Consider the following 14,273-nt stretch of genomic DNA (forward strand, 5'->3'; position numbering starts at 1 on the left):
GTTTCATCTACTTGACCTCAGTTTACTTTTGTGGAGAGTTGGCGGCTATCTCAACAGAACACAGACTTCTCTTTTGAGCTGCCAGGACTGCTTTAATATTCAGTCCAGAGGAAGTATGTTGACTTTTAGATACCATTTACTAACAGCCAAACCACTTTCCAGCTAAAGCCAGCAGGCCACATCTGATGCCAGCACATCTTATGATTTCTATCATATGTTAAAAATGTCAAATGTTATACTCACACGTGCAGCCCCCATCCCCCCTCTCCTGAACCAGGAAGAGGCTGAAATATCCCACCAGCTCATCAGGAAGGTCGAGCTTTGAGGCCACAGCCTGATAAAGACATCAAAAATCAATTAATCTACACTATTTTACCCAACAAGAGATGACAGCAAACCAATTCACAACCAGATTTGCATATGTATTCATAGGCAAAGAACACAAATCATATGTACACATAATGTTGTTTCATTCTTTAAAAATACCACCTTTTCTTTGTGGCCAAATTTTCAAAAGTGCTTTGGATGGTTTTCTTCAACAGGAGTGTTTTAGGTGTTAAACATTACATCCAAGCAGATCAGGTTACACTTCACTACATTTATGCCCGTTTTATGTCCAACACTTGACTTTCTCACTTCCATCAGGTGCTAAAGGGCGCTTTGGGCCATCAGTGTGCTTGAATAGCACAGCAGAAAGCAGTGGGTGCTGCATATGGGTGCAGGGTGCATTTTAATGAGAGCTTGGATCGGCCATGACTCTGTGTGGTGCACATGGGAAAGCTATGATCCACAAAGAGCTCTTTAAAGGGGTCATATGATGCGATTTCAATTTTTCCTTTCTCTTTGGAGTGTTACAAGCTCTTGGTGCATAAAGAAGATCTGTAAAGTTGCAAAGACTAAAGTCTCAAATCCAAAGAGATATTCTTTATAAAAGTAAAGAGTCAACCACGCCTACCTAAAAAGGCTCGTTCTAACACGCCCCCACGTCTACGTCACGATGTGGGAAGATTTGCAAATCAATTATTCATTAGATTAACAAACATTCACCGACCCCTCACCCAATAAACATACTGGGTGCCAAGATGGACCCTGGTCCCCATGGCAACCACGACACCTTTGCTAGACCAGATACATTTACGACTTAATGGCATGTTGAGAATTACCCCTCTCACTACAATTTCCATAGGAAAGACACCCTTAACCAGGAAATTAACGTTCTTAGAATTGACAGACAGTTGACCCTGAGAGGTCAAGTAAATATCTACAGCGGATCTAAATATTTATAATGAATTATAACTAGTTATGATTAATTATTCATATTTCCCCATGAGCTGATTCGCTACAGAAGAAACTATCTATCTATCTAAATTAAGTTGTCCTTACAAAGAAAATTTGCAATAATAGCTAGAAATAACTCAAATTTTGGCAAAACATTATTGGTTTCTCTTGTATCATAAGAATATACCTATTTCTGAGCAATAAACAAATGTAATTAGCAGTGTTATCTTTAAAGGCCCTAACAAATAAATCCTTAACTTGTAAAATCAAATTCAAACTGGTTCTTTTTCATCAACCAACTTCAGCAAAGATCAACTTGAACCTTCAGATTGCATCAAACCTCTCTTTCAGACAGACGAGACGTGCAAGTATCAAACTTAGTCTTGTTAATTGATACATTAGGTATCATTTGCACCTTTTTACAAAGGTGTGTTTGAACTAAGAATCTGATGTCCCTTCAGGCTGTAAATCTGCTGAATATGCAAATGGTTCCATAACTTCATTCCTTATTTCTCTCCTCTTTACTGCTTAAGCTTTAACCCTTTCCTATACCAACTGTATGTGTGTGTGTGTGTGTGTGTGTGTGTGTTTATGTAGTATGTTAGACTAGTTTAAGTGTTTATGTAGTTAATAAAGTCTTACTTGTATCACACTTGACGTTGTTCATTGTTTGCTCATAACTGGAGTCCTTAATCATGCAGATTCATGCTACAGGCTATGTGTAGAGTTGTACAGTAAGAAAGTTATTTCCCTTAACCAGGAAATTAAAGTTCTTAGAATTGACAGACAGTTGACCCTGAGAGGTCAAGTAAATATCTACAGCGGATCTAAATATTTATAATGAATTATAACTAGTTATGATTAATTATTCATATTTCCCCATGAGCTGATTCGCTACAGAAGAAACCATCTATCTAAATTAAGTTGTCCTTACAAATAAAATTTGCAGTAATAGCTAGAAATAACTCAAATTTTGGCAAAACATTATTGGTTTCTCTTGTATCATAAGAATATACCTATTTCTGAGCAATAAACAAATGTAATTAGCAGTGTTAACTTTAAAGGCCCTAACAAATAAATCCTTAACTTGTAAAATCAAATAAATGTGTGTATGTCCTGTTTTTATGTATTTCAGGCCTTGACCATATGAATTTGTTAACTGAATCTTTTTGCAGATAGAAATACAGCGTAATCATGTTAACTAAATGAAAGGTGTCAGTAAACCATAAACAATACTATTCAAAACGACAAAGGCATAAACCTGGCAATAATAATAATAATAGGCTTGGAGAACATGAAGCAGATGCATGCTTTGGAAACCGTCTCACCTCCAGAACATCTTCAGTCTGGTCCGATGTGAGGATGTTGACTTTGACCTTCTGGCCATTGAACAGGTAGATTTCTAGCTGCACCTCCTCAGTGGGAATCTGCTGGGTCTCCTGCAGCACAGCCAAACAGTGACGCACTTTAAAAAGGGTTTGAGGAAGCACCTTCATGCTGAACTCTAATTCAACTTCGGACGCTTCCTGTCAGATTCAGCTGATCTCAGAATATTCTGATGAACATGCAGTACGGATAACATTACCGTAAATCACACTCTTTCACACACTCCAAGAACACGGAATAGAAAAAAACACAGTCATGTTATGCTTTGAGCTTTGTGTATAGATACTGCAAGATATACATTCTTAGAGAAGAGAAGTGATTTGGTAATACGTGTCAAAACACCACATTGCTGGCATTTTTAATGAATAACAAGTGGCGTCACGGTTCTTTTACAATCCTATATTTGCTTTTTGCAAATTCATCTTTTCCCCCCTCTTCCTGCATGTTTCATCTCCCGCTGAGGCAGAGTCTCAGAGCAGCAGCTGATCTTTACAGAGATTGGAAAATGAAAACGCAAGGCCACGAGCGGGGGGAGGGGGGGTTGTCTGACTGCAAAATTGCCAATATCTATGTGGGCTGGGGAATGAAATTCCTGAAGAATGAATGCAATCTATGTGATTCAGGTAACAAATGTAGTACAGGATGGTAGTGGAATGTCAGGAAGTGAGAGAATCCACATGGACTGGATCTTCATTCAACACACATGAGCATATCTTAATGAGGAAATGAGAAGAATCAGACCAACCAATGTTTAACCCTTTTACTGGATGACTAGGAAATGGCTTTTTTTCTCTAAAATTTTTGGATTCTGTGTTTTAGATTCTTAGAAAAAAATGGGGAGGTGGAGAAAGGCAGATTCAAATGATTAAGGTTTTATGACAGAAAACGGTCACTTTGGTTGAATACATAACAGAAATTATGCAAATGTTGATCGCTAAATGCAAATAAAGAGGCAGAAAAATGGCAAGGACATTTCTGAACATGGAGAGGAAAACCCTAAATCTGTAAACTTACAATACATTTTCATATGCATGTTTACAATATTTAAATCAGAAGCAATTCATATACTAGATTTGCAATTATGAGAATAAATTATGGAATTAATATAAATAATTAAACAAATAAAAAGAGTATAGAAATTCTACCTGTTGAGCTTTTCTCAAAAAGCTGTTGAACATCTCACTGGATCCCAGAATGGGGTCCTGACGCACTGCAAGGAGAAAATAAAAAAGTCTTTATTACTTGCCATCCTAAATTAATTAATTAATGCTTAATAATGCTTAATGATAAAGAAATTAATGCTTTTAGTCAGCAAGGATGCATTAATTTGATCAAAAGTGACAGTCAAGACATTGTTACAAAAGATTGTTGTTTTTAGAACTTATTTTTTTTCTCCAAAGAATAAAAAAATAAAAAAGCTATTACAGTTACAATATTAAGCAGCACAACTGTTTTCAACACTGATAAGAAGAAATGTTTTTCGTGAGCAGCAAATCAGAATATTAGAATGATTTCTGAAGGATCATGTGACACTGAAGACTGTAATGATGCTGAAAATTCAGCTTTGTCGTCACAAGAATAAATTACATTTATTTTTAACAGTTAAATTTTAATAGCATTAACATGGAGAGGAAAACCCTAAATCTGTAAACTTACAATACATTTTCATATGCATGTTTACAATATTTAAATCAGAAGCAATTCATATACTAGATTTGCAATTATGAGAATAAATTATGGAATTAATATAAATAATTAAACAAATAAAAAGAGTATAGAAATTCTACCTGTTGAGCTTTTCTCAAAAAGCTGTTGAACATCTCACTGGATCCCAGAATGGGGTCCTGACGCACTGCAAGGAGAAAATAAAAAAGTCTTTATTACTTGCCATCCTAAATTAATTAATGCTTAATAATGCTTAATGCTAAAGAAATTAATGCTTTTAGTCAGCAAGGATGCATTAATTTGATCAAAAGTGACAGTCAAGACATTGTTACAAAAGATTGTTGTTTTTAGAACTTATTTTTTTTCTCCAAAGAATAAAAAAATAAAAAAGCTATTACAGTTACAATATTAAGCAGCACAACTGTTTTCAACACTGATAATAAGAAATGTTTTTCGTGAGCAGCAAATCAGAATATTAGAATGATTTCTGAAGGATCATGTGACACTGAAGACTGTAATGATGCTGAAAATTCAGCTTTGTCGTCACAAGAATAAATTACATTTATTTTTAACAGTTAAATTTTAATAGCATTTCACAATATTACCAGTTGTACTATATGTTCGATAAAACAACTGTAGTACTGATTAGCATAAAAGACTTCTTTCAAAAACATTACAGAATCTTACCGACCCCAACTTTTGTATCTCACCATCAAAAAGTACCCATAAAATACAGTGCAACATTTTGACTTTAACATTTTGAGTGGTGACTCAAATGAATTTGCAAGTTCATCAAAAACTTCAAACAAACTGAACACATTAAAGCTACTGGAGAACAAGGCCAATACACCAATGGCACTGTTTTTATCAAAGTATTAGACGTGGTTAGTCTGTGACAGTCCTTTAAAGGTTCAAGGTACAAATTTCCTCTGGGAAAGTTTGTAGAATGATTGTCAGAATGTTTTTGTGTACATTGAGAAAATAATACAACTTTGTCTCAATTCAACCATAACGTAAACCTCGATGTTTAAAAAATAATTTGTCAAAATCGTGTAAACGCAAACTAATCTGGTATACAATGCAGTCTTTCTTTAAAAATACCACCATGCCTCCCTGACTAATAATAACCTCAGTTTTACCAAAAAAAAAAAAAATGCTGGCGGCAAACAGACCGACATAAACTACAATGTTTATTTTTACTTCCAATATAGCACACAAGCAAACAACCACAAGCCATTTGCACAAACTAACGAAATATTAGCTTGTGTGTTTGTGTCGGTTAATTTTCCATAACCATGTTTCTCAATGATGTAACTGAGGTGAGCTCCAGCCAAGAGCAGCTCCAGACTGTGAGCAAATAAGCTCAACAAGGCTTAGCTTGTTCGATGGAAAGTGCCAGTGCTGGAATGGATTCGAGCAAACAGCTCTTGCTGCTGCCAGCGCCGCTGATTTCCTTTTGTGTGGAGAAAACCTCACTCATAACCTGTTAAACTACATGCATGGCAAAATCCTCAGTGGCCCTCTTTTTTACAGTGTGCCTGACGTTTTCCTGACATGAATGTCAACGTAGAACATTAACAAGCTCCGTCCTCTTCAGGAAGAGCAGAAATTACAAGACCATATGAAGGCATATGTTTTTTTTGAGGAAGTATTATTATTACTATAGTATTTATTATTACTTAAGTTACAAATATTGCATATGCATTTGCATAGATGTAAAAATATATGTTAACACAGGTCATTACATTAACTTTGTTAAAAACTTTTTTGTTACATTTATGGTACAACAAATAATTGTAAGCTGCTAAGAACGTGTGACAGATATGGCATTTAAAAAACAAATGAGTCCGGTCTTATGGAAGTGTATAGCACGATTTTCTGTTTCTATTTGGCATGTGATTTTTATGCAGAAATTGACTTTGGCGTGCATATGATACGCACGTGTTTGGTGTGCATATGATACACAATCAATGCTTGTAGTAGAAAAAAATAAGTGGTGATACTCAACCCCACTCCCCCACCCAAAACAAAAATAAATACAAACTAAAGTACTAAAAAAGTACTTTTTAATTTTCATAATTTGCAATGAATGTATATAGTGCCAAAATAAATAAATAAATTCATTAATAACTGTTTGCAATTCAATTCACATTTATTTGTGTAGCCCTTTTCATGATACACTGTTGCGAAGCAGCTTCACAGAAAATGAACATTTGTACATTACATTTAGGGCTGTCGCGATTCGTCGATTTTATTCGACTATTCGATTTTTTTAAATCCTCGACTTCATTTTGCTCACGTCGACTAACCGGCAAAATACTGGAAGTGGCGCATTTCACAGACGAGAATGTATAAAACACATTATTAGTCTGTTTTCCAAGGCTGCATGGTATATTAAACCCATTTAAAAATCATAATTAAAGGTGCTGTATGTAGGATTGACACCGAGTGGTTGAACTAGGTATTGCAGTCCAAATTCAAAATATTGGAGAGGGGTTTTTTTTCACCCGGCCCCTCCTCAGACTTGAAGCACACGCAGGTTGCCAGATTGACAACACCAACAAGAACGAGCGCACTTGACGATGAATGAAATGAAAAACGCTCTGTTTTCCGCCAACTGGGTGATGAAATACAACTGGGTAAACTGGCAGTGGGCGGTTCACAAACCAAAACAGAGCCCGACATTCCAGCCCGGAACGCACATTTTCAAAGGAGAATAGCTGACTGTAGCATTGTTTTTCAGATAAACAAGTATGTTAACTTAGCATGTTTCTTAAATATCTGCAAACATATTATGGTATTTTTATGCTTTAGTAGAGTCAAAAACTTACAGCACCTTTAAGCATAATTGTGAATTCACAAGCACTACGATTTAATTAAATAATTATATACGATGCAGTTCTAATACAGTATATGCGCTTTAATTATTTACATGCGTGTAGGTTAAGTACATGCGTCACACAGCGGCTCCTTTCACAGTAGTTCCACAGGAACTGTTATCATTTGGCGCTTTTCCACTGCATGGTACAGCTCGGTACGGTTCACTTTTGGGGGGTTTTCCACTGGGTACAGTACCTGGTACCTGGTACTTTTTTTAGTACCACCTCGGTTGAGGTTCCAAGTAAACCATACTGTTACCAAAACGTGACGTGTAAACTATGCTGATCACGGATTGGCCATAGAGAATCGTCACTACCTGCGTCACTGAACACAACAGAACCGCTAGATTTAAATCAGCACAGCCAGCGAAGGATCGAACGCAACTGTTTTGAACAAGCGCACCTTTTTTAACAACCAAAAAGTGGCTGTTTCGTTGTCTGTTGAGGAAGTACAGGCGTTCCTCTCGTTGATAGCAGAGGAGCGGATCCAGCCAGAGCTTGATGGGGCGACGCGGAATGAAAAAGGTTTTCAGGAGTCGCGGCAATAGAGGCGGCGCAACTATAACGACATGTGAATAATCCCGCCCACTCTAAAGTGGTACTGAACTGCAGTGGAAACGCAAACCAAACCGAGCCGAGTCGTACCACGCAGTGGAAAAGCGCCATTACATGTGTAGGGCGTCTCAAACTCCATTTCTGCATGTTGTTGTGAGTTTGGGTTTATTATAACGTTCATCTGGGACCGCAACATGCACCATTTCATCAGATTTGTAAGGTAAATCATTTATAAATTTACGCAAACACAGGAGAATACATCGCGGTTTCAAAATAAAAGCTCAAACCCTCACTCTGAGTTTACACGTTTTGATGTCTACATATTCATTCAATTACAGTGGCTATAGCATTTCTGTCCTAAAGAAATGGCCAAATATTAAAGATTAAGTGGACATTTGAATGAAATGGTGCTTGGTCAATATTAAACAAGGATTAGATCGCACAGCAATGTGTAAAAACAATCGTCAGGCCGTTGGCGCCCCCTGCAGGCCTTTGTTGTAATGCGTAATGTACATTAGCTCTATTGTTTATAATACATTATGTATTTTAACAATTTTGTTCAATAAAACCCATATGATTTCTTGCTTTTGATACTTTATTTGAACTAATTATTATTGCCTCATTGCTATTATATACTGTATGTATTTTAAGTCATTTTAAAGGCTATTGTTCACTTACCAAATTCTATTTTCCATTATTTTCTGGATTCCATTTTAATGGTTCCATTAAATTTTAATAATCAAAAGCATCTCCAATTAATTGATTTTATAAAAATAAAAAATAAAGTTGTTTTTTTTCCAGAAATACTGGACATTTACATTTTTCTCCTAAATAAATTCTGGTAAATAATATTTCTGGTAAATACTCCTTTAAAAAGTGTTTTTTGAATATAATTTTATTATTAGTAGACTAGAACACGTGGATATGTTGTCATTCTTACACTATAATACTGTCATTCTTACACTATAATACTTTGATTTCAGTGATTTGGACTATGAGATGGGCACTTGCTTCTTGCACATTATGCTGCACTTTACTTTTTTCCTTTTGGATTTCATTTGGTTTAATGAAATATAGTTTAATAAAATATTCTTAAGTAAAATTGTTGATTTTTTTGTGGGAAATTAATCGTTTAGATCAGGGGTGGCGAACGTCGGTCCTGGAGAGCCGCAGCCCTGCAGAGTTTTGCTTCAACCCTAATCAAACACACCTGAACAAGCTAATCAAGGTCTGAAGGGTTACTAGAAAGCTACAGGCAGGTGAGTTTTAATTAGGGTTGGAGCTGTACTCTGCAGGGCTGCGGCTCTCCAGGACTGGAGTTCGCCACTGCTGGTTTAGATTAATCGATTAATTAGCCGATAGATTATTCAAAATAAAAATAGTCGTTAGTGGCAGTCCTAATTACATTTAGTAGTTTAAAGCACTTTTAGGGTGCTTTCCCACTTGGTTCGATAGCCCCCTCCCCCTGCTGGACTGTGTTCACATTATATTATTTGGGTCCGAACCGCGGTTTGTTTGCGTCATCAAGCCAGCAGCTGTTTACCCTGTTGCTTAGTAACGATGGTGCAGGAGAAGACGGCAAAATGCGTAGCATTGCTCTCTTCAATTTTATATTTATGCTTTTGAACCGTTGGTTTTGTTTCCAAAGCTTCAGTACATAACGGCACTTATGTCTGCCTTACGAATGTACTGCAAATGCTCTAAAGAACTCTGAAGGCGAACAAAAATGAGATATACAGCTCTCTGCTTGCAGCGCGTCAGTCGTGCTCGTCAGGAACGTGAGTGAAACACACACAAACACACATTTTTATCAAATAATCCAGTGAATTTAAAGTTTGACATCGTTAATTAATTACAAACATGATATTAATCATGTATAATCACTTTAATTTAATGACAATTGCGACTCGAGTCAGACTCGAGTCAAGTCATGTGACTCGAGTCCCCCACCTCTGTTCGCAGTTCGCAGGTGCGCACCCGAGTTCGGAAGACAGCGTTCACATCATCCAAATGTACCGAACTCTGACGTCAATTGAACCCGGGTGCGCACCAAAAGTGCTAGTGTGAAAGCACCCTTAATAAAAAAATTGAAGTCAATCTTCGATACCAAACAGGAACACAGGGGGACGCCAAAAGACCACTAAATGAGCTACCTTGACCTGACTGATCCAGATTTACTAAACCACTGACTACTGCGTAATCTAAAACAACTTCAGTCAGCATCCAGTATAAAACACTTGTGCTTTTAAGCCCAAGCTTGCTGATTTTTACATCTGTACGTGAGTACTATTATCTCTGCCATCTCTGATGAAATCGGCCATGTTTTCTCTGCATTAGCGCTGTTTTGAACTTACTGTTTGAATGCATTTGCTTACTGGATCCTTAGACTTTCCAGGAGTTTGCCAGTTGACGTGCATTTGATGTGCTCTCGCATAGGCAATATGTGCTCTGGACATTTGTCATTAAAATAACTCAATAGAAACCGCCTCAAACTAACTTTTAAAACAAGAAGAAAGTAGTGTCTGAAAGCTGCAATCAATTTTTTAAATTCGTTAAATGAATGGAGAATATTGTGTTTTTCCATTTCCGTCGGTGGGGCTCTAGCACGGAGGTCCGCACTTATTCCTTTGAGCCGTCCACGCATTCTTCATCAACTGAAAAACCCCACACCCCTAATCCTAACCATTGCGTATCATATGCACACCAAAGTCAATTTATGCGTATAAATAGAACGCCAAATAGAAACAGAAACTTGTGGTATTGATACGCACTTTCATAATTTATGATATAAAGCTGCATAGCTTTTTATTTTAAGACAATCATATGCTCTCACGGGCCACATAAAATGATGTGGCGGGCCGAAATAGGCCCGCGGGCCTTGAGTTTGACACGTGCATTAAATTGATCAAAAGTGACAGTAAGGAGTTTTATAGTGTTACAAAACGTTTGTATTTCAAATAAATGTGGCTCTTTTAAATGTTCTCTTCATTAAAGGGGTCATATGATGCTGCTAAAAAGAACATTATTTTGTGTATTTGGTGTAATGCAATGCGTTTATGCGGTTTAAGGTTAAAAAAACTAATTATTTTTTATCCTCTATGCCCCGTCGATTTTTACAAAGCTCATCGGTCTGAAAAGCGAGGTGTGCTCTAATTGGCCAGCTATCCAGTGCATTGTGATTGGCCGAATACCTCAAGCGTGTGACAGAAATGTTACACCCCTTACCATACTGTGATGCCCTGTCCGGCCAGAGCGACGAGACAAAAACATTAAAACCCATTATAAACGAGGCATTTGTTGCATCCAGTGGGGACATAATTACGAATTATAATGACTTGTACTGTCCTTTTACACGTTGCATTGTGCCACGTAAACATAAAACCATGTCTGCATTTGTGATCGCAGAAATGACAAACAACAAGCGCTACTCTACACTGCTCAAAACTCGCGTTTGAATCATCAGTGGATAATCCTTTAAATATGCAAACGTTACTTACAGGCTGTGAGTCAGAACAGCCGGCATTGTAGTCTACTCTACCAGGATCAGTAAACAGTTCTCCATAAAATGTGCTGCACACATCTGAATATTTGGGTTGAACTGTTCTGTAACAGTGTTGTAAATACAACTTCTGTGTCCTCTTTTGGAAGGCCAAATAAAGTAGTTTTGCTTTAAAAAATTATATTAAAATTGTGTTAAATGGTAATAATATTTCACAGTATTACAAATTTTTACTGTATTTTTGATCAAATAAATGCAGCCTTGGTGAACATAAGAGACTTCTTTCAAAAACATAAAAAATACTACTAACCCCAAACATTTCGAACGGTAGTGTATATCTGTTTTGTGTATTTTGTAATGTTTAGAGTCTAGTTTCAAAACTTTTGTGTGAACTTTTCAGATAAAAGAAGATGCTTCTCACCAGCTTGCATGTATTTCTCTAGCTGTTCTCTCCTCTGATCGACTTCAGCCGGTGTGAGGGTGAAGATCTTCTTTGGTGGAAAAGCTGGCACCACATTATGTCCATATTCTTTTTTTATCTGAAAGGACACAAGGAGAGAAGTTCATTTGAAATTGATGAGGTCAAACTCTGAAAACAGAATGTTTGGTTATTCTGAGAGGACAAAATTAAACTGACCACTGCCTGCCCTTGGCCTCTGTGCACTGTCGTACATGCTGACTGCAGGTCTCTCAGGCACCAAGCTAATAAATCTGTTTACACTTCACAGCATCTACAAAAATTATGCCTGCTGTTGCTCCATCTGTGTTATTGGGATTTTATTCAACAGCACAATAAGAAAATTATATGGAAATATATTCAGCAGTGTTGATGACTAAAACTAAAACTACTAAAAATTCAATAATTGAAAGAGCTGAAATAACAAAATATAAATATTAGGTGAAAAATGTTGAATAGTTGAATCATTTTAAGTTAAAGCACTAAAATTAATATAACTAAAATAAAAATTAAAGCTAAATAGAAATATAAAAAAATAAATAAAATGATTAAAGGGGTCATATATGCTGCGATTTCAAGTCTTCCCTTCTCTTTGGAGTGTTACAAGCCGTTTGTTAATAGATAAGATCCCTAAAGTTGCAAATACTAAAGTCTCAAACCCAAAGAGATATTCTTTATAAAAGTTAAGACTGGTCCACACCCTCCTAAAACGCCTCGTTTAAACACAGCCCCACATGTCTATGTCACTGTGTGGGAAGATTTGCATAACGCCACTCAAATGTTCACGCAAAGAAAGAAGGCGTAACTTTATTGTTGCTGCCACCGCCGCTGCCATTGTGTGAAGACTGTGTGTTTCGTTGTGAAACCGAAACTACTTTGTTTGGACTTCCAAAAGAGGACACGACTAGAAATCAGTGGTTAAGTTGTGTTTACAACACTGTTCCAGAACACTTCAACCCAAATATTCAGATGTGTTCAGCGCATTTTATGGAGGACTGTTTCCTGATCCTCGGAGAGTAGACTACAATGCCGGCTGTTCTGACTCACAGTCTGCAAGTACGTTTTCAAATTTAAAAAATTTGCCACTGACGATTCAAACGCGAGTTTTGAGCAGTGTAGAGTAACACTTGTTGTTTGTCATTTCTCCGATCACAAATGCAGACATGGTTTTATGTTTACCCGGCGCGATGCAACACAACGCAATGCGTAAAAAGACGTTATAAATCATTATAATCAGTAATTATGTCCCCACTGGATGCAACAAATGCCTCTTTTATAATGGGTTTTATTGGTTTTGTCTCGTCGCTCCGGCCGGACAGGGCATCACAGTATGGTAAGGGGCGTAACATTTCCGTCACACACTTGAGGTATTCGGCCAATCACAACACACTGGATAGCTGGCCAATCAGAGCACACCTCGCTTTTCAGACCGATGAGCTTTGTAAAAATCGACGCGCTTCAGAAAAATTAATTCAAAATATGAATAAATACTATATATATTTATATGTGACCCTGGACCTCAAAACCAGTCAAAAGGGTACATTTTTCGAAATTGAGATTTATACATCATCTGAAAGCTGAATAAATAAGCTTTCTGTTGATGCCTGGTTTGTTAGGATATGACAGATATATTTGGGAGAGATACAACTATTTGGAAATCTGGAATCTGAGGGTGCAAAAAATCTAAATATTGAGAAAATCGCCTTTAAAATTGTCCAAATGAATTCTTAGCAATGCATATTACTAATCAAAAATTAAGTTTTAATATATTTACAGTAGGACATTTACAAAATATCTTCATGGAACATGATCTTTACTTAATATCCTAATGATTTTTGGCATAAAAGAAAAATCAATGATTTTCACCCATACAATGTATTTTTGGCTATTTTCACATATACCCCAGCGACTTAAGACCTTTGTGGTCCAGGGTCACATATAAGAGATGCACTGATCCATTTTGATGTCACACTTATGCTCACAGCCGCATGTAAACATGTCGTCAGTGTGGAAGTTCTTCACTGTGAGTGAAGATGATGCAAAGTGATTTGTAATAGGCTATGTCTAGGGCCAATGTAAACTGTGGGGGAACCACAGGCTCAGGCACAGGCCTCCAGACTAACATTTGAGAGCAGTGGCACCAGCGCCAATAAGTTCTACAGATGGTGGCGCCAGGAGCAGATTTGGTAGTGCTGGGGGTGGTGTGTGGGAGTATTAAAATATAGATCATTTTATCATAAAATTACTATTGTTTTGTGACTTTTCTTACTTCATACACAAAAAAAAAAGGGTAAAATTCTGACAAAATCAGATTTCTTGATGATTTGATATTTTATAATAGTGATTTTATAAATTCCAAAATATAGAGAAAAGGTAGAAATGAATGACTAATATGCCAATAAGTGCTCCTCTGCTGGCGTCAACTGGTTATTAGGGGTGTGACGAGATCCGATGTGTCTCGCGAGATCTGATTGGTCTCATGAGAACCTGGTCTCATGAGAACCTGACGATATCCTCACGCAGACCTTTCAGATATATTTGCATTACACTGGCT

The 14,273-nt window shown here is 36.9% G+C and overlaps 1 protein-coding gene across 3 annotated transcripts in view; it reads right to left on the reverse strand.

Moving 5' to 3' along the window:
• Window positions 1-14,273, reverse strand: part of snx17 (sorting nexin 17) — a 41,635-nt gene that overhangs the window by 16,389 nt on the left and 10,973 nt on the right. For all 3 annotated transcript variants that reach the window (XM_016277381.1, XM_016277380.1, XM_016277379.1), the window contains exons 3-6: window positions 11,684-11,801; window positions 4,452-4,516; window positions 2,607-2,717; window positions 244-334 (exon numbers count right to left, since the gene is read on the reverse strand). In XM_016277381.1, the coding sequence (XP_016132867.1) occupies window positions 244-334; window positions 2,607-2,717; window positions 4,452-4,516; window positions 11,684-11,801 (385 nt within the window). The remainder of the gene's footprint in view (window positions 1-243; window positions 335-2,606; window positions 2,718-4,451; window positions 4,517-11,683; window positions 11,802-14,273) is intronic.

This window comes from Sinocyclocheilus grahami, unplaced genomic scaffold, assembly GCF_001515645.1.
Source record: "Sinocyclocheilus grahami isolate Dianchi unplaced genomic scaffold, SAMN03320097.WGS_v1.1 scaffold111.1, whole genome shotgun sequence".
NCBI lineage: Eukaryota > Metazoa > Chordata > Actinopteri > Cypriniformes > Cyprinidae > Sinocyclocheilus > Sinocyclocheilus grahami.